The following is a 21192-nucleotide window of genomic DNA, read 5'->3' as shown; positions in this document are numbered from 1 at the left end:
AGGAATGCCAGTGCATACTGCTTAATGTATATCAATGATAAGGAGCAGTACTTGATACAAGGTAATGTTATGCATGTGTTTTATGCAGGATATAAATGTATTTCTGAATATATTGATAAAATGAGCTTCTTTCACATGGATTTATGAGGTTTTTTTAATGGTTTTAATCATTATTGAAAATTCTGTTCGTGGTCATGACTGTTAATCAGACCTTTTTTGTGGGTGGAACAGTTGCTCTTCAACTTCTAGATTAATAAAGATAATGCCACTGTTTCAGCATTATTAAGATAGCAAAATAAACTAAGTTTGCTAACTTGAAAACATTTAGTCAGGTGGTTGCATGATCAGAATTTTGGAACATTTTGTTTTACTGAAGAGTAGAGCACAAATACACAAATGAGCCTCTGGACATTAAAATCCTCATGTAGCTTTTTTTTTCATAAGCTTCAGAATTCTGATGAACTTTACTGGAGCATAGAAACTTGAAGTTTTACACAGTGTATTGAAATATGAATAACTTAGCCCTACCAACCACACATTAAAACAAAGTAATGCTTGGATTGGTGGTTTGGTGTTTGTTTTTTGTTTGTTTTTTTTTTGTTTTTGTTTTTTTTTTCCCCCAGGTCATGCAGTAGTAACTGTGAGGCTTGTATGGAAGTGTTCAGAGAGAGGGCAAAGATCCCTTAGCTTGAGTTTTTTGTTGGGGGTATGATAATGGCACCTAGGGAGCTCTCTGTGAAAGCAGACAGAGACTCAGTAACAGGTGGTGGAAAATTTTCATCTTTTTGCCTTTTCATAAGGCAGGAAGCTAGAGTGTACATTTTTTTCAGTTTGTAGATGACATTTCTGGTTTGCCAGTTAAGTAGTGGACTTGCAGCTGTAGGGGTTTATGGGCCTTGTAGGGTGGCTGTGCCACTCTTAAGTCTAGGGCCTGCTTGCTGGGTGAGAATTACAGCTGATTGATCCACTACGATTGGGGATACTCTTGCAGAGACTGTTCTTAAAGCAAAAAGAAAGGTTACTCAGTGTAGCCTGTTTCCATCAGTTGCCTTTCCAAATCACTGTAGGCCCACTCTTCTTCCCCTGTTCTGTTAATTTGTCTCCACCTCCACGTGGCAGTATTGCAATCAAGCTATTCTGGGATTTTGGTGACTTTTTCTTCTCAATGTTCAGTCATATGGTTCTCATGGTATTTGGTGACAACATCAAAATGGCCATGAGCTGATGGTGCCCAAGAACATATAATCCAAATACTGCAAGAGCAGTAGCTGAATGTCTCAGTAGCAGAGGAGCTCGACAGAGAATAAAACCAGTTAAATGTAAGATAGTTGGGGGGTTTTGGTGCTGTACTGTATGTTTCCAGCAATTCACTTGAGGAAATGTATTGAGCATACTTTCTTTTCTCCTGCTCTTTCTTATTCTGCAATTTCTATTTGGTATTACGGCAGAGGAGTTTAACAAAGAGACTGGGCAGATCCTTGTAGGAATGGACACGCTGCCTCCTGACCTGCGGGACTACGTCAAAGAAGACAACAAGCGCTTTGAGAAAGAACTCGAAGAGTGGGATGCAGAGCTTGCTCAGAAGGCACAGCAGGAGAAGCTGCTAGCTCAGATACCCAGGGCACCAGCACCCTCGCCTGCTCCAGGTTAGCTGCTTCCACCTGTTTGTAAAAGGAATAGAACCAAAAGTCACTGGGTTTTGTATATGTTGTTTTGTAGTTTAAGAAGGGAAGAAAAAGTTAATTTGCATAATCCTGAATTGTAACTGTTTACTTGGCCAAGATAAATGTAATTCAAGTTTAGTCTTTTTTTTTTTTTCATTTAACTTTTTTATTTAAAGGTTAAAATTATTCATTGGTTCTTCTGCCTTTTCCCTCCCAGGGGTGCCTGGCTTCTACTAAAACTTTTTTTCCCCTATAGAAACTTTGGCCTTTTAAGATAGGTAATTATGAACAGGTTTCACCAGTCTGTTTTGAGGATTTACTAGTCCATGCATGATTTATATTCTTCTATTCAGAGTGATTAAGTAGGAGACCTACCTTCTCATTTTAAATTAGAATGGGATTTAAATCTGAAGAGATGAATAATTTATTTGGTGTGATGTATTGAATAGAGCTAGCAATAGTAAGGCCCACTTAACATCCTCATTTTTACATCGTTATTTCTTAAAACTGAGGAGAAAGCTATTGAATAGAGCTAGCAATAGTAAGGCCCACTTAAGAAATAACGATGTAAAAATGAGGATGTTAAAACTGTGGAGAAAGCTCTGAACAGCATCAGTGAGGCCAGTGCTGTTAAAAGACCGAGCTAGTAAGGACCACTGGCAGTCTGACTGTGAAGCGTGTGCCTGCTTTGGCACAGAAAAACCTGTCAGGTTTTAGATTACTTCCACCTTTTGCTCTATTGCAGAAAGCTTTATGTACATTATGTGAAAGATGACATGATGTGTAGTGAGACTGTTGTCCAGATGTTCTCATGCTCACGAAGTCTGTGTGTAGTTCTCACAACTGTCTCTGACTACAGACCAAAAGTAAAAAGTGCAGTGATTTAATGACATTTCTCCTTTTGCAAACTCTATGGAGAGTGACTTCAGTTTCTATGTTTTGACTTCACAACCACTTTGGGACTGGCTTTAGTTCTTTTGTTAGTAATGGAATGTCCAAAATGAATATTTTATTTGTCTGCCAAAACTTGCTTTCATCATGCAAGAAAAATAGTACACTATTTATGCTAATCAGCTTTATTGCCCTCACTTGGAGATTTCCCTTAAGTCAGAAGAATGTGTTGGTTATTTTGTGAATTAAAAATACATCTGGCCCTCAAGTGGCTATAGATGACTGCATATGTTGGGTCTATCCCACAGAAAATCCAAGTAGAACCTCATTGTTGTTCTTGGTCATGATCCGTGTGACTGATGAACACCCTTTACTTGCATACAGGCAGGACAGTACTGTTGTTCCTGATCAAAAATCGTGGGTTTGTTTATATGACTGTGCTCAAAATGACCTGAGACACAGACTGGGGTAACGTTGTATTTGTGAATGGTGTGACCTACCCTGCATTTTCTGTGTGGGTTACCTCATCTATGAGACAGAGATACAAATAGTACTAATCGATTCAAAATTCATGCTTATGTTAAAACAAAAAATTGTTATCTTATTTCTGTCACTAAGTTCAAGCAGGAGAACCAGAATATTTAGAGCAGCCATCAAGAACTGATATTTCAAAGCACTTAAAAGAAGACTCTGTACAAGCAATCAATAAAGCTCTAGCTGAACAAGAAGATAGAGGTCCAGAAGCTATAATGGATACGGTGAGGATATTTTGAAGCTTGAAATACTTCTTTTGTCTTCATTTTGCTGGTAAATTATATAATAGCTGATAAAAGGGAGGATGTGTGGAAACTTTGAACTGAAAACAACCGTATCTTCAGGGACTGTCCCAAAATTCAAGTTCACCCAAAAAGTGTGTACTACAGTAATGGGTGTAGCAGAAGGAAAATACCAATATAGATGTCCTGTGTGATTGTACTTGTCAAGAGTACAGCATATTGTTCAAATGACAATCATGTTTGCGCCCACTATCTTTTCAAATTATTAGATGGTTTCATTCAGTTTTGAGTGAACATTGACATTCCATGTGAAAGATTTGAAAAGTACTACTGTAAACATTCAAGTTTTCATCTAAGAAATATAAGATTATAATTGACTTCCTTTGAAAGACCTGTGGAAGTTAAAGTAGCTTTCCAAAAATAAGGGCTTTTTCAACAGTCTTCTGTAGCTTTAACACAAATTCACAACTTGATGAAAATTAATTTTGTGATTCATCAAATCTATATATTAATTTAAAATGGTTATATCAGTTAGTGTTGGGTGATTCTGTTTTCATATGACAACTACTAAGAGAAATTGGAAATCAACTACTTCATGAGTTACTAATTAAACTAATATTTAACATTTTTTTTCTTGCAGCAAATGTTTTTTTTTTGCTTTCCTATAAGTATACAGATAAATGACCAGTGAATTTGCCAGGAGGGCAAGCGCTTTAAAGCAGTACATATATCTGTCTTGGAACAGTATCCATGAGGAAAAACATGTGAAATATACAAATATAGCTTCTCTAGGCTCCCCCACTAACCACTAGAGATATGAACTATTTAGATCTGTGCAAAATTTGAAGAATGCTTCCTATGTTCAGGTACGGGTCCTCAATAAACAAGAAGTGCAGTCTAGGCCCACACGTCTTTGGGGCCAACAGGAAAGTCTTCTTAAAACCTTTGAAAATGAGGTGACAACTTGTTGATTCTTACACGTGACGTGTTTTCCATCCTTCTCCCCTGTGATGTCAGGAGAGCTCAGAAACACGTTTCCTCTGCTGAACTGAACCAAAGCCAATAGGGAAGCTAATCTCACCCTGGGTGGAAAGATGCTCTGCCACTGATGCCTTAGGCTGCTGTACGTCTGACTTGTTTGCGTCCTGGGAATAGCTCAGGGGGTGACTCTTTTATATGAGTTACCTCCAGCTGAAGGGCTAGCTACAAAAGTACCAAACCCATGATAAAATGTCCTGCTGTTGTCTTTTTTGGGTCTGTGGGCATCTATCCCAGTGGGATGTGGAAGAATCTCATACACTTGATTCCATTGATCAAGTGTTTTAGTTTAGGTTAATGACAATTTGCAAAGTTATCAGCCTTAAATCTTAAGACTCTGGTTGAGGACCTATATGGGGAACTTAATGAGGCAGGTGCAGGTTGTCTTATTCCAGTAGTTACACTGGATCGTTCTGCACAAGGTGAACGGCTCTTCAGAAATAAAAACAAAACCCCCTGAACTATGCAAAGTGTGTTTATTTAGAAACAAATGTGTTTCAGCTGTTACAATGTAAAGCCTGTTCCTAGCCAATCTGAAGGTAGTAGGCTAACATTTAAAAGCTGCTCTCTGTATACCCAAATCTAATTTGGGCAGAGTTATGCTTCCCTGTCAGTGTATCAAGATGCTTTTTGATTATCCTGCTTCTATATACATTCTGACATGCAGGCACATATTCCTGTCCTCTGCTTTTTCTTTTGTCAGTTTTAAAAGAAGGAAAGGCAACATCAGAACATGTAACAAACAGGCTGGTAGGTTAGTCACCACGTGATCATTCATGTCCATTTTCTGCAAGTCTGTCCTCCTTTCTCCCCTCTGATGGCACAGTCTTCCTTTGTGTTTATACAGTGCTGGTGTGGACGGATACTATGTGTGTTTCTGGAATCTTTGTTAAAAAATGAGATTATTGTAATAGTTGCAGAACTGTTGCATAGCAGTCTGTGATTGCTTAAATCAGAGCCAAGGTTAAGTTGTAAGGCTATAAACTGGCTGTTATACAGTGATAGACCATAGGAACTGAGATTTGTCTCTGCTGTTGTCTAAAACTTACTTTAACATTGCAAGAATTTCAATGATTGGTATAATCTTCCCATGATTTTCTAACTAGTCATCTAAAAAAATAAACTTGTTGAAGGTAATGCACCTTTAAATAGTCTTTGAAATATATTGATTGCTAGGGGCTTCCCTTCCCCCTGCCCCCAAGCATCAGGAAATTTTAGTCTTTGGCTTCTTACTGTCCCTTAGTGTGGATTCATCAGATGCTCTAGATATATTTAGTAACTTTTTTTGTGAAATGTATGAAAAGAAGTGGTGGTTCATAAACTCATCCTTTAACAACTGCCTTAAATTTGTCATAAACGTTAGAGCTGCAATACTGGTGTACTAACCTGTAAAGATGTAATTAGTGATTAAAGAAAAAATGAAATCTTTTAAATGATTATGGCTTTATTTTAAAATGTACTGCTTAAAAAGATGAAGAAACTGTAAGTAGAGAATATAAATGATATTTGCAATTTTTTTTCAGAACTTCAGCAGTGCACATCATTTTACTTGACCAGCCTCTCTAATTTTCTCTACTTTCTTGATTTTTTTTAATTTCCTTTTTTCCCGCCCACACACATACTGATAATGGTTTTCTTCTGCAGAGCTCTGGTACTGCCCCAGCTCAATCAGCTCCTAACCATCGAGTTGTAGAGGTGGCGATCCCCGATGTAGGGACTTTTGTGATTGAGGCAGAGGAGGGGGGTTATGACGATGAGGTACATCTGATTGCAGTCGTGTGCACCGCTCCTCCTCGGTGCTTTCCTGTGCTGCCTGATGAGAATTTTTGGCATGTTTGCACCTGACACCTAACGGATTCCTGCAAAACTAAGTGCTTAGCGATTTATAATCTTAACAATGCCTTAATGTGTAATGAAATATGAAAGGAAAGCACTAGCTACTTTAATTGGGCACGCTTTGCATGGTACCGTTTACATGGGAGGTGTATTTCTCTTTTTAGCCGTGGAAGTTGAATGTTTGTGTTAGAGCAGGTAGCCTTTGAAAAGCTGGAGATAGACTGCAGACTACTACATGGCTTAAAAAGTGACAGGATAGTGAGTGATCTTCATGTTTGTGCTTTCTTGTTGGTCCTGTAAAGCTAATGTCCAAGTCCGATCCCTTATTTGCTAAAATTAAGCTTTTCAGACTTCAAGGATTAAATTATCCGTGGAAATAACCTGAAGCTGATATAGGTGGTGGAGCTGGCTCTTCCAAAGCTCAAGAAAAAAATAAATATGGAAATTTTTTTTAACAGTTCAGACACAGAGTGGTGTGTGTACCTGGTACTACTTGAGCAACAGATGTGTTATCTTGAGAGACATGATGTCCTGCTGACGTGTTTCAGCAGCAGGAAGCAATACTGCCAGGTCATCAGACTGCCTTGCCCTGGTACTGGTACTCCACGTTTGTTTTGGTTGAGGATGGTGTTGGCGCAGCCCATGTTCTCAGGCACGTGGTCTTGGTGGGCTGTGGGAAGCTTTTGCTTCCCTAGGCAAATTGATATTTTAGGTCATTCTGCCCTGTAATTGTGATCAGTTGTAAATGGGAGTATGGGATGGGGAACGATACTATTTAATTGACATTGTCACAGTGAATTTGACTTCTTGCAGATGTGTAGCCTCCACTTCAGGTGAGGCTAAATGATCCTTTTTTTTAATTACTTTTTTTGTTGGTTTTTTTTACCTTCTTTTTTTCCCCACTGTTGTCCTCATGCCGTTGTCTTTCTGGTGCATGGTATCTTTCTTCCCTGTTTCCCTGTTCTTTTTGTAAATATATTCACTTTTTTCTCTAATGTTGTTCTTGTGTGGGGGAGACTCTTCTGGAGAGTTTAGGGTTCTTCACCTTTTGTCGTTGTGCCAGCTGCTGTGCTGGCTCTGCCTTAGGTAGAGAGAGAGAGAGAATGTTTTTCTTTGCTCACAGATAAGAGGAACATCCTTTCTGAGTAAATTAGATATAGCGAATTGTTTGTATATAACTGAAGTAAATAGCTGTGAGATGTGTGTCTTATGTTTGGCTTTGTGTTTGTTAAATGTTATGGCTTTGATTTTTTTAAGAATTTGTCTGCAAATGCTTCAAGGACCTATTGCCCTTGCAGCAATGGGTCCCTTATTTTCATGTTGAAATATGCATAAAATGCAGGCAGTGTAGTTTACTATGGTTTTAGTATAGTACATATAAAGTGTGATTGGGTGGTTTTTCTACTTGAAATTTTTTTTTTTTTAGTCCTTTGGTGGCCGTGGGTAGCACTCATTCAGTCTGCAGTTTCTGATGGATACTAATGCTGAAAGACGCATGTTCCTTTCCTGGCAAGTTTTGACCGTGTAACTTCTAAATTGTTTGACACAATTCTTCAATTTTTTTTTTTTAAGCTTCCTTTAATCATATGTTTTTACAGTAAAAATGTATACCCATGCTGTGACTGATTTGCAGAATATGCACACCAGATCTGTATTGAAATGTACAGTTTCAATGTATGCATGCATTAAGTTGCTTTTTATCTTGCATGAGACTAAGAGCATATTGAATTTGGTGATTAAAATATTAATCATTCAAAACTTTTACCTTAAATCCCTTGTGGCAGGTCATGCTGACCCCGAACATGCAAGGTATTATCATGGCTATAGGTAAAGCCAGGAATGTTTATGACAGGTGTGGGCCAGAAGCAGGGTTCTTTAAGGTACAACTAACATTTTCAAATTTTTCTCCTCTGACTTTTCTTGTTAGATATAACTCTCCCTCCACCCTTTAATGCGTATTAAAACGATTCCAGTGTTTATATGTGCTTTTCTACGATATCAGTCCTCCATTTAGCTATTTCCCCCTTGAAAAATAGACAGCTATTTCCCTGTTGATTCAGCACTACGCTGCCTTGATGTTAGCAGCTTATATAATGTTCTGCATATTAGCTTTCTAATAATAGTAGCAAGCAACATGAAACCTGGATCTGTAATCAGTATTTTTTCCCCATTAGTAACAAAACCCATGCCTTAGCCTAGACTGTCATCTGGGACATTTTTTTTTTTTCACCCGTGAACATAGGGGTTTAGTAATTTCAGGGAGGTGTGCTGCTTTTGTACTCCTTAAAAATTTTTTAGTAAATCTAAATTACTTTCTTTTGTGTAACTGTATGGATGTCAATACTATTTATTTATGCAGTGTTTTATTGCTGGGAATTAGGCATTAGGCTTTCTGTGGTTATTACTCTTCACAATGACACTAGATGTAAAAATGTGTTAGTCTTGTATAAGCTTCTGAGTGTTTTTTAGCTCATGGTCCTTTGATACTTCAGTGTATTAGAGCAGGAATTTGACATGATGTAAAATCCTCTTAAAAGTGATTTGGAGAGGAGGAAGAAGTTTCTCGCTCATCATTAAGTAGCACCCTGTTTTGTTCTTAACCATTATGGTGTAGTTGCACTAGAAGAAACTGTAAGAACTAAATGACACTGAAAACCCCCAGTCTACCAACCAAACTAAATCCCCACCACTGACAAAAAATTCTCCAGCCCCTTGGTAAGGAAACTCGTGGGTTGGTTGGTTTGTCTGTTGGAGTCGGGGTTTTGTCCTGGATATGTGGAGAAGTGTGGGGACTCTAACACCCAGTTGCAGGGCCACCTGTTACCTGTTCTGCACTCAGGGGGTGGAGGCACGCCTCCCATAGCCCCTGTTTAGGGAGGTAGGTTTTGTTAGGGATTCAGTGCTGTTTTTTTGTTTTTTTTTTCAAATTTATTCCTTAATGAAGATGTCAATCTTTCTTTTTTGCTTTTTTAATTGGAGAAAAACCAAACAAAACACCTCATTCAATCAAATCAAACTGTTTACCAGAAAGCTTACTTACACCTACTTATTTTTTTAAATATGAAGGATGTTTTGCTAATTTGAAAACAGAAATGCGGTTCAAAATTAAATAATATTTAGTGCTTCAGAGATACCAAAACAATGGTCAGTTGAAATGTGGTTTTGGTCTTTAGTTTTGAACGTTTAAACATGTTTACTTCATGGGGGACAGAATTGTCTTTCAGCGAGAAAATATTCTGACAGTAAGTTGCTGGAGAGTAGGAAAGGTTTCATGTTCTCATTCTCTGCTGAAGCATATTTGCAATAACTTAGAACATGCTTCATTTTTGAGGAGCATATTAGTATGAATTTACACAGATGAAGTGATTCTACTTAGTAACAAAATACGTATTTTGAAACTTATCAGATGAAGTCTCATGTTACGCCATAAGCTTAGTATAAAAGCTTCTTTGGGTGTGGAATGTGTTTTGGTTTTTGGTACTTTTTTTGTCGTTTTTTTCTTTATACTGTTATATTATGGCCTTCCTTAGGTGTGTGTTTTTTATAAAATGAGTGTTTACAGAAAATTGTGAGGGTTTTTTTATGATGTCTTTGTTTTAGCGTAACCTTGGTAAAAACCATTTTGCAGAGGTCATTGTTACTGCCAAAGTTTCATTTCCCCTTTAGATCTCAGGCTTGAGATGTGACCATTAAGATATTTCTTGATGAATCACCTCTTCCAGTCATCCTCCTTTAAAATCTACAGACAATTCCTTGAAGAATTTTTGCCTGAATATCTTAATAAAATATACTCAATGAGAAAATGGAAGCATGCAATAGCTTTTTCTACCATCCCTTTTTCCTGTGTAAAGAAATAATTAATTTTACATTGTACATAGTATTTCTCAATCTGCAGAATACCGTTTTGTTTTGTTTTAATATGTACATAAAATACAGAGTTTGTTTTGCAGTTTTTCCTACTGCTGAGTTAATTCTCTAAAAAAATAAATGTCTAATAGCAATCACTTTTTGTTTCTGGCCTACCCCAATAAACAGGGTTTAATTGCATAGTTATACATGTTGGTTTTCTAATGGTAGAACTTCTGATGTAAGGTAATAGAAAATTTGTCTGCGGCTTTTGATATTTATGACTGGTTCTCCCAAACTTCCTTTTTATGCATATGCTTAGTACTTAAAAATACTGATGCAGAACCTTCTCTTAAGTTGTAAAGTTCTCCACATGCTGTGTTTAATTCTGTAGGATAGAGTCCTCTACCCACGTGCTTAGTCCTGGGGTAACACGTGTATTAGTAGAGGATGGAAGGCCATGTTTCTGATAGTTAAATGTCAAGAAGTTAGTTGCTACTGCCAGATATTTCAGCATAAAGGAATTTGAAATGTTAAATGATATTTTTCTGCCTGCTTTGGAGCTTTATTTTGTGCATATATTTTATTGAGACTTGCCCAGTGTGTGAGGCTGCTGTGTTAAGTCATTTGTTTCAAGTTGACATATAGCATTAGCAAAAGGTCTGATCACCTCTCTGTTTTGGAGAGATCAATTACATATATTACATTTGTCACCATTTCTGTGATTTTTTTTTTTTTTATTGTTGCTCTTGTTGATGCCATGTAGTTTTAGTGAGTAAAATCTAATGAACATAACAGATGATGTTCATTAAAATCTGATGTGCTGGGAAAGGTGGAAAAGTAAATGCTTCTGATGACTTCTGAAGTCGATCTAAAATATTCAGTGAGGGCTTTGTCCTGCCCTATAGCAGACTGATACTATGTGTATGGAAATACTGTTTTATTTAGAAATTCTACAGTTTTGTTTTTTTTTTGAAGGACATTTTCCACTCTCACTTAGTGTTTCCAAGATCATACATCTTAATTAAAATTTCTGTAGGATTTATTTCCTTTATGGATTTGCATTTTAACCATGTGTTAGAGTTACCTTTTTTTACCTTAAGAGATTTTAGATTATTCTTTTAAGTGTCTGGAGTAGTATACTGATTTTGGACTGTAAATGCTTGAAGAAACCTATCTAGGGATTGGATAATCCTTTCAGGGAGACATAGCTCAGGATTGGGACTGCTTTTGAAGCAAAGGTCTAGCTGGGATTTTGGCAGGTTTAGTTGGGAAGAGACGGGAATAACTTGATCTTTTGTCTGGGTTTTTTTTGGTTGGTTAGTGTTTGTTTTTTTGTTTGTTTCTTTTTAATGTAACTCAGACTTGTTAGAAGTGTGGACTATAGAATTGTTAAAAAATTATTTTGTGGGCAAAAGGCCATGAGACAGGAATTACCCTGTTAGTGTCTGTGATGTTTGAGTTAAAAGCCAGAAAGAATAACGTATCTCTTTTACATTATTTAGGCAATTAAATTGGAGTACACACGTTTGCTAAAATTAGCCCAGGAAGATCCGCCACCTGAATGCGATTACCGTTTGCGTCATGCAATCGTGTACTTCATCCAAAACCAGGCACCAAAGAAGATCATTGAGAGAACGTTACTGGAACAGTTTGGAGATCACAATCTTAGCTTTGATGAAAGGTAGTAAGATCTGCATGTCTCATTTCCTGTGCTCATCAATGTTCTCTGATGTGTGGAGGGAGATGCCCCTTTGTACTCAGTGCATGTAACAGAGGGAAGGCCTGTTTGGCTCTGTCTTCTAGTTAAGAGCCTGCAAGTGTCTTTTGTAAAACATAGCATCTTTGTAAAAATCTCTATAAAAAGAGAAAACGGGAAGTTGGGTTTCTATTAGTATGAAATAAAGAGAAATACTCAGTGTTGTTCATAATTTTGCACACAGATTTCTGTACCTTCTTTCAAAATGGTGTGTAAGGCTGTGTAATTAGCATCTCTTCACTGCCCTGAAAGCCACTGGTACACAGCAAAGCCTTATAAGCCAGATAGGTGACTTACTTGAAAGCTAGACAGTGTCTCTGTTCCACTCAAAATTCCTTATATTTACTTATTTAAATAATAAAAGGGTTAAAATAATAAATTGAATGTTAGGGAACACTAGTTCGATATCTGTACAGTGAATAATACGCTAATGTTACTTTTGCATTACTTTTTTTACTTTTGTACTTTTGTTACTTATTGAGCAGTTTCAAGCCACCTGAGCTTGAAATTAAAAAGAAAGACTGAGCAATGTCTTAACTTAGCAAACTGGTACAAGAAGTAGATCTGAAATAGCCCAGGCCTCCATCACAGGTGCTTCAGAAGCGCGCCTGCTCCTGCGGGTTGTACCACGCATAACAGACCGCCTGCTTTCGACAGTGTGGTCACGGTGTTTTGCATGAGGCTGAACCTTAGACTGTTTGTGGCTGCTGTCTTTGTATGGATAATATCCCTTGTGAATTTCCAGTAGTATTGCATGATTTCTGGTTGTTTTTTGTAAGGTGCCGTAACATAATGAAGGTTGCTCAAGCTAAACTTGAAATGATAAAGCCAGAGGAAGTAAACATGGAGGAATATGAGGTCAGTATTTTTTAATGCTTTAAATTAATGCTGATGTGAAATAGTTTTCAGTAAGCTGAATCTTACCTTTACAAATTTCTTCCTGTCTTACGCTGAGAAGTTAAAACTTGAAAAGGTTTCATTTGAAAGACTTGATTTGTAGGAAGGCTGCTTTGATCAGTTGACCTAAAGCTGTTTCTTTTTTTCCCACATCTTTAATTCCAATGACTTGAGCCATAAATAAATGTCAAGTTTGAGACCATCTTTACTACTTAACCTATCTAAACGTCACTAACAGTATTTTGTAACTTAACACCATATGAAGCAGCTGGCTTTTTCTAGTCAGAAGTGGCTGGCAGTGAAGGAGTGGGAGTGGTCTAAGCCCAGCCCTATGCATTGAGAATTGGGTGATGGGCACATTTGTGCTTTTCCTCCAGCTGCCTCTGCAGCCATTCCCATTTTCTCATGAGTACCAGATTCTCTTGTTTGTTGAGACCGTATGTAACCAGTTCATGCATTTAATTTTTTTCCTCCTGTGCTATTTAGAAACACCTGGAAATAAAATTTTTAAAAAAGGGCAAATCTCAGTCACTAAATATTCTTGACTAGCATTTGCCAAAATAATCTATCTCAAATTTAAAGCAAAGCCTGTAGCTGGTTTTACAGTATCTGTTTCAATTCTGCGTAGTACTGTTCATTAACAGTGGATATTTGTCCTGGGCAGATTCCAGTGCCCCACTTACACCTCGTTGTTGTGCTGTTAGGTCCAAAGAGCTTGTTCAGGAGGACTTTGGAAGTAACCTTTCCCTCAACAAACCAAATGAAAAATATTTACTTGTCCTTTCCCATGGCTGGGTTCAAGACCCACGGTAGGTGCTGATAGGTTACAGTGTGCCTCCCAAGCCTGGGAGGAAATAGGACTCGTGGAGGGATTTCTGTTGCAAGGCTGTGCCAGGCTCAGTGTTATACCATTTTTTCTGAATGGCATTGCGCTGGTAGAATGAACAATTTTGGACTTAAGAGTGAGGGAGTGGGGGTGTCTGCTATTCCCCTGCAGACACATGCAACATTTTCAGCTCCTGAGGCAGATAGTTGGTGGTTTGTCCCAAGCCTGTCTCAGTATTTGTCCTGTATAGTGAACTGGCACTTCATGGACCCTTTCCCAAGCTCTTTGTGTTGAATCTGTAAGTGGCTGTGTCACAGTGTGCTGTCCCCTATTTTATCTTCAATGAGCAATTGAAAGCTGGCTGCTAACCCCCTGCAGTAAAAGCACCTTTCTCCCTTGGAGCATTTCCCTGTAAAGCGTACCAGCAGCCACCTGGTGTAAAAGGGGATGCAGTGAGAGAATGCAGCTCCAGTGTCAACGTCCCCCACAGTCTGAATGGCAGCTGAGTTTGTGTCACTTCCCATGTAAATTTCTGCAACCTCTTCTATGTCACTGTTATATTGAAAGTTAATATTTAGTGTATTAAAAGTCAGATTTCTAACACTTTCCGAGTCAATAACTTGAATGTAATGTAGGGAAGAGGAAAAAAAAAAAGTATTATAGCTTCTCAACTATTTTTGAGAAGTAAAAGTGGATCTTATATAATTCCGGTTCTCCAAAAGATTCTGTGTTCCTTTCAAATGGTAATACTTTCTGTAAAAATAATCTCACCTAGAAATATTTTAGATATTTAAGAATGTTCTTTTTATTGAGGGAGGGCTGATGCAGGTGGATTTTTTTTCCAGATGCAAGCGTAGTAGGAATCCCTAGTACTTACTGTGCGTATTCAGCAGCATTAAGTGTGTTTAAAAAATAAAAAAATAAATTTTAAAAAAAATTGTATTTCATGGTTTTGGATTATATTCTGTGTACTCTTTCTTTTATGCAGAGATGGCATCAAGACTATAGAAATTTCAGGGAAACAACCATGTTCCTTATGGTAGGATTGGAGTTTTTCCAAAAAAAGAGGTAAGTGGTAGTATAGAGCTCAAATGTAGTAGAGCTGTTTGAGGGCAAAATGTAATATTGATAAGTAAAGCTATTTTTTAAATTCAGAATTGTTCAATGTGTTCTTCACTTTAGTTAAGCATTTGTTCAGTTCATTATTGTCTTCAGTCTTGCATCTACCTCAGTTTCCCTGCAGCTTCCTATTCTTTATCTACATTTCCAATCTCTTTATCAAGCCATGGATTCTTCAGAGCACCCTCCATATACACCCAGTTCTTCTTTCTCTCCCACACGTAGGTGCTCTAGGTATCCCTCAGCCACAACAGACTTTCTTCTCTGGCACCACACGTGCTCATACATTTATCTGCTTTCATCAGCAGTGACAATTAGGCTAAGCCCTCGGCTTACCTGTATTTATATTGGGTTCTTCCCAAAGTTTTGCTTCTGCGTTTGTCTGAGTCAAAAATTAATGTGTGATGGGCTTTAAAGATCAGGAGAAAAGAACGTTTTGAGTAAAACTGTCATGCTTAACTATTATAGTTGTAGCTGATTCTTCTTAGCTCCATGAGGCAACAGGGATGCATCCCCTTTTCTTTTTGAACCAAGTCAGAAATTGTGATTATATAAAATTGGTGACATTTATGTATGTAATGCTTTACAGATAGTTTATTCTCTGACCTACACATGCAACAAGGATGGTGACTACAGTATAAATGCCTCAAAAAAGTTCTGTAGAAGTCTTTGAAACAGAATTGTTCAAAAGTATGTCTTCTTCTCATGCCCGGCTAAAGGAACAAAATGATTAGCTGCAGAGTATCCAGTGGCTGACCTCTGTGGTGTGAAAATTGAGCTATCACATGATACAAATTTTGGATTGTGAAAACAATTCTGTAGTCAATAACTGATTTTTCATACATAACACAGTATATAGGAAATTATAATAGGAATCAAATTCAATTTTTTTGTTTGTATCTTAGGTAGTAGTTTGCCTCATACTTGTAGTTTCTGTCATGTATGCTTCCAAAAAAGAAATGCCCCAAATAAAATGAGGAAAACTGATTGGAAAAGACACTGCCTTGTCTTTGTTACAAGCTCTGTCTTTGTATAGTGGCTCACACCATTGGCCTGTAGTCTTGGTTTGTCTTCTGGTTGGTAGCATGTAATAAATAGTACATTCACAAATAATCTAAATTGCAGTACATGACTTTGTCAGTCTTAAACATGTTATGTACAAAGGCTGGTCAGAAGATTGCCTGGCTTATTTGAAAAGTAAACACTGTGGTGTTGCTTGATCCCTTAAGGAGGCAAAAATGTCACAGGCATAGGTGTGGTATATTGGAACCCCCCTTGTTACTCCTGGACTGCCTGCACACTCCAAGCATGCAGGCAGTAACAGGTACCTTAAAGTTCCTTGGCACTGGAACTCCAGGATGGCACTTTAAAGCTCTAAAATACCAGTGTTTTCATTCATGTACTTTCTTACCATAATCTGTTATGATTCTGCCAGGGGACGGGAGGGAAGCATAGCTTTCTGTTCTGTGCTGACCAGTGTTTTGGTGTAGCTTTCCATTATTTACATAATTTGCAGAATTAGTCAGACATTTGTTACCAAACATCTTCATAATTTAGAAAATAAGCCTGTAATGATCAGTTTTAGACTCTGGTATTGGTCAGAAAAAGAAGATAAGGTATCATCAGACCCATCTGACATCCAAAGAAGTGTAGCATTCATTCCCTTTGGTAAGAAACGCAATTTTGTAAATACTTCAAGAGGTGTTTAATGCAAAGACAGTAAGATTACAACTAAGCAGGCTTAGAGGTCGGGTGTGGATCTAGATATCCACTGACCTGTTCTGAAGGCATCAGTTGCAGTTACTCACCCATGTTTGGGCTACAGGTTCCCAAAGGATTGAGCCAGTGAGGTTCACATCTTGTACGCTCTAGAGGGTGGTACTATCATCCTCATTCTGGAAATAAGACTGAATTGATGAACTCTCCTAATTCCCTGATTAACACTGAAATCATAAAAATGTAACTTCAAAAATATTCATGAAAACATGGACTTTAATAATTGAAATATGAGCTTCATTAGGAGGACTGTTTCAAGGATTTTTTCAGAAACCCATCTACCTCAGTTGACTGGCTTTTCTTAGTTTTAGTAGCTAATTGATACCTAGCAGCACTCAATCTCTAGATGGAGCCAAAAATAGACCTTTATCTAGGTGGTCTCCGATTTCCTTAAATAATTGTATTGTGTTGAACAAACTCAAAATCAACAGGAAAGAAGCAGTTTGAGGTAACTTTTTCATGCCTGCTTTCAGCCTTCACTCATGATGCCATATGGTGGTTGACAAGGCCCTCTTTTCACTGCAAGTGGAGGACTAAAAGCTCTTTTAAGCTTATCTGCTCTGACTCTCCTATGGAGTAGGAACCTGCTATGAGTGAGATGAATGCAGCCAGCTAGTGAACCTCAGCAGGAGTTTTACCTGCAGCTCACTCTTGTTGTAGTAACTGAAAAGTGAACAAACTGCAGACCTTAGCAGTTGCTTTTAAGTTTCTCAGAAAGGAAATACAGTGTTTTGGTTTTGGCTGAAATACCTTTTTCAAAGTGGTGTTAAAATTCAGCCATTCTGTGCTTCCTGCATCTTTTCCAAAGCCTAGACCCGGTGAGCTCCATCATTCTGTGAGCAGCTTCAGTGATTTTAGGCCTGGGCTTCATAGGCTGGAACTTGGGTGTCCTTCAGTTGTGAAAAGGCAGAATCTGCTTGCTAATTGACTCTGTAGTGGTATTCCTCAGGCTCTCAAGAAGAATAAGGACTCTGGGCTTGGGTGCACAGTAGTGATGGTTTAACATAGCTTACCTTGCTGCTAGAGGGCACTACGGCTTTTTCAGGGAAAGGTCACACAGTGGGGAGAAGAGCAGGAAGAGAGGGGCTGGGAATAAGGCCACTACCAGCAGCAAGTTTTATATTGGGATTAACTGAATTGTTGGCATTGTAGTTTCAGCCTGCAGTTTCACAGATAACTAAGAATGGAAAGGGAGAGAAGGTCCTGGTCCTCTGGCTTCATAACCAGCAATCCCAGTTCCTTTCAGCCATCTTCTCCCTTTTACTCCCACACTGAGTTTTTTCTTGTCTGGTCAGTTGTATTGGTGATCAGTGGTGTGAAAAGTTTTCATGGGTAGGAGAACTGGACTTGAGGAGAGGGTAATAGGAGTGCTTCTTTAATGAAAACGTAGCTTTGTATTTGAAAACCAAAAAGTTCAAGAGCAGTGACTGTACTTACTTAAGCAATAAAAATTTGGGTTTGCAGGGGACTATGAGCAGATCTTATGGTGTAAGAAATAACTTCACAGTAGATTCTGAAAGTATTGTGCTGGGGTTCAACTTGCTCTTCTAAACAGGGATATTATAAGATAAATCTTTATGAAACCATTACTATTTCAGTAGCCTTTTCCCTTCTTTTTATGCTGTCTCATTGGGAGGCTTTGCTGTAATTCTTGAGTTTGTCTACTTTGGAAAATTCTAACATTAAATTTTCAGGCATAGTCTGTGTGCTCACACTTAATTTTAGCCATTTTTAGCAGTTTGGTTGTGTGGTTTTGGTAGTTTAAATGTTAACCATGACATCCAGTTCGTTCTGGGAGTTAGTGAGTGCACAATGTACTGGTCCTCTATCTATTCCATTAGAGAACTGAATAAAAATGAGTTTTCTAACTACATGTTTTCAGGGTAGCTTCCTGAACTGCTTTCAGTGTCTGTCATACTTAGGTTTCTCTAAGTCAGAACTGACAATGTCTACTCCAGGCTAATGCAAAGCTACTTTGGGGTGAGTGAAATGATACCAATTGATTTCAGTGAGCTTTGCATTTCAGACTGTGTGCAAGTGATTTAACCTGATAATAAAAGAAATTGTTATACTGTGCATAGAAGATGAAATTGTGTGGTAAAAAAACCACAGTATTGAGATATTGATGGGGAGGGATGTACTTGGTCAAACAAGCAAGTGAAGTTACTTATCCTTTGAAAAACGCAGTGGTTACTTTGAAGCAGGTGGTACCTAGATGTTGCATCTAATGTTTTTGTTTCTTTACTCTACTTCAGCTATATGGAAGCCTTGCTCTACCTTATCTATGCTTACCAGAATAACAAAGAACTCTTGTCCAAAGGCCCATACAGAGGGCATGATGAAGAGCTGATATCTCACTACAGACGAGAATGTTTGCTAGTAAGTGAAGGGTGAAGTATGTTTCAGAAAGCTGAACTTGCTGCATAGCTTTTAACAAAATTGATTAGTAAAAGAGCGTTGCCATCATGTAAACCAAAACCAACCCTAAACCCCTTTTGTTAACAAGTCAATATTTGGGCTTGTGTAAGGAAAAAAAAGTAAGAAGGAAAACATTATTCCATTTTTTGAAAATAATCACTCATCTTCTTTACGATTGTGAATGCTGTGCTCACTACCATCATGTCTGGGCTAGGTAGGACAACAGTGGACAGTGTTGGTGAGCAGACTCATCCTGTTGCTGCAGTTCCACGGGGAGACAAATATTGGAAAAGACATCAGCAGGTAGGATGATGTTTTTTCCTTGATTATGTCACTTGTCAATAGCGAGAAAACAAAAGGAGGTGATAGGACCTCAGTCTTAAAAAGAGCAACAGGAGAGGTTGAGTTGGCAGGTGTCAAATGAAGTGGCTTGAGAAGTAGCACAAGATGAAGTGGTTTAATAGATTATATACACCATTGCTGTAAACTTTAAAGTGCAACTGTGGTTAATAAAAATTACCAGGTAGCTTTGTAGGAAAACTGATTTAAAACAAACTGATGCGTGGTAGAATGTGAAATGCTGTGTACTTAAAGGCTTTCCTTTTTTGTGGTGATTTACGAAGAAACTAAACGAACATGCTGCAGCACTGTTTGAATCAGGAGATGATCAGGAAGTAAATAATGGCCTGATCATTATGAATGAGCTTATTGTACCGTGTTTGCCATTACTACTGGTGGATGAAATGGAAGAAAAAGATATTGTTGCTGTGGAAGATATGAGAAACCGTTGGTGTTCCTATCTTGGACAAGAAATGGAACGTAAGTAATGTATTCATTAAGGCAATAGGCCCTTGTGCACCATTTTATACATGTGATTTTCGAGTCTTGAATTGAGCCTGTATTTTTTGTGCCCTGGTAATGTATCTTGAGCTACCCTGGCTTCTGAACATTCCCATACGCATTTAAATGAACAGTTTTTCCTTATGCTGCACTGCAGCATTAGGCCTTAAAGGGAGCATGCTTTCTGAATGGAAAAACATTTATAAAAAGCACTTGCATCTCACTAGGAATTGGTATGTCCTAGTTATTGCTGGCAGACCTGAAGAAGGTGGAAACTCCTCCTCTTCCCACTCGCCAACAAAAAAAAAGTCAGTGTGGGGCAGAAAAAGGAGAGTTCCTCATGCAGCTGTAAATGCTTATCTTTGTTTTTCTTGTTTTATTTGCAGCTAACTTGCAAGAAAAGCTGACAGATTTCCTGCCAAAACTGCTAGATTGTTCTACAGAGATTAAAGGTTTCAATGACCCGCCAAAGTTGCCCTCCTACTCCACACATGAACTGTGTGAAAGATACGCCCGAGTCATGTTGTCACTCAGTCGGACTCCAGCCGATGGAAGATAAATTCTGCAACCTTTCTAAGCACATTGTATAAACTTTTTTAGTTCTTAAACCTTGCCTTCCTGTCACAGGGTTTGCTTGTTGCTGCTATAGTTTTTAACTTTTTTATTTTAATAACTGCAAAAGAGAAACGACTGTATAAACTGTAGCCAGACTGCAAACAGTTCCAGCTGAGAATCGCATGGCGCTCAGTGGTTTCAACCCAGATTGGTGCAACATGCAAGTCTGATCTCTATGGCAAAACAGCTTTTTTGCCACTTATCTGTTACAGTATTACTTTGCTTTTATCTTAAGATCCTTTACTTTATCAACAGCTGTCTGGATCATCTTGTGACTGCAACTACTCTTAAGTGTCCAGTGCTGTGTAAATACATGGTACTTGGTAGCTTGTAAATGAATTGAAAGAATAAAGTTTTATTTATGGCTACTTCTGTGTTTGCAAGCAGATACCTTGTATATTAGTGTAAAATATGGGTATTTTTAGAAGAGATACAGTATATTGATGAGCTACTCAATTTTATAGACAAGGTTCTTCAGGATTTATGGCCACTTCAGTTACAGCTAGTCAGAGATGACTGTATGTGAATATACTGAAAAACTGTCACAGTATTAGACGCTGGGTTTTTTGTACGTTCTTTACTGATCTGTATGATACTGCACCCAAACACTTTTGAGTGTGTGTGGCCATGCCAAGTCCTTCCTGAGAGTAGAGACTGGCTTCTGAAGCAAAACAATAATGGCACCTTCCCTCTAGTCTTAGATAAAAAGAAAAAAATTAAAGTATTTTCAGTAGAAGTATGTTATGCCCTCTGAGCAAAATTTCTAGAAATTGATTTAGGTAGAGGAAATAAAGGGTTTTTTTAAAAAATGGAATTTGTGAAGCTTAAAAATGAATCGGTTTTTAAAAATTGGTATTTTAGTCATGTAAGTGACTAGAAATAAAACCTTAC

At 38.0% G+C, this 21192-nt stretch overlaps 1 protein-coding gene across 1 annotated transcript in view; it reads left to right on the top strand.

Annotated features, from left to right (window-relative positions):
• Positions 1 to 20669, top strand: part of USP25 (ubiquitin specific peptidase 25) — a gene marked incomplete at its 5' end in the record, with an annotated part of 70800 nt that extends 50131 nt beyond the window's left edge. The window contains 11 exon segments of the mRNA XM_008941064.1: positions 1 to 61; positions 1449 to 1646; positions 3174 to 3313; positions 6014 to 6127; positions 7990 to 8085; positions 11557 to 11735; positions 12590 to 12668; positions 14522 to 14601; positions 18684 to 18807; positions 19470 to 19665; positions 20073 to 20669. The exon segment at positions 1 to 61 is cut by the window's left edge and continues 3 nt beyond it. Coding sequence (XP_008939312.1) covers positions 1 to 61; positions 1449 to 1646; positions 3174 to 3313; positions 6014 to 6127; positions 7990 to 8085; positions 11557 to 11735; positions 12590 to 12668; positions 14522 to 14601; positions 18684 to 18807; positions 19470 to 19665; positions 20073 to 20245 — 1440 coding nt within the window.
• Between the last annotated feature and the right edge of the window lie 523 nt (positions 20670 to 21192).

Source organism: Merops nubicus, unplaced genomic scaffold (assembly GCF_000691845.1).
Source record: "Merops nubicus isolate BGI_N331 unplaced genomic scaffold, ASM69184v1 scaffold8750, whole genome shotgun sequence".
In the NCBI taxonomy this organism is placed as follows: Eukaryota; Metazoa; Chordata; class Aves; order Coraciiformes; family Meropidae; genus Merops; species Merops nubicus.
Note: the sequence above shows the minus strand (reverse complement) of the source record. Positions and strands in the feature narration are given on the sequence as shown.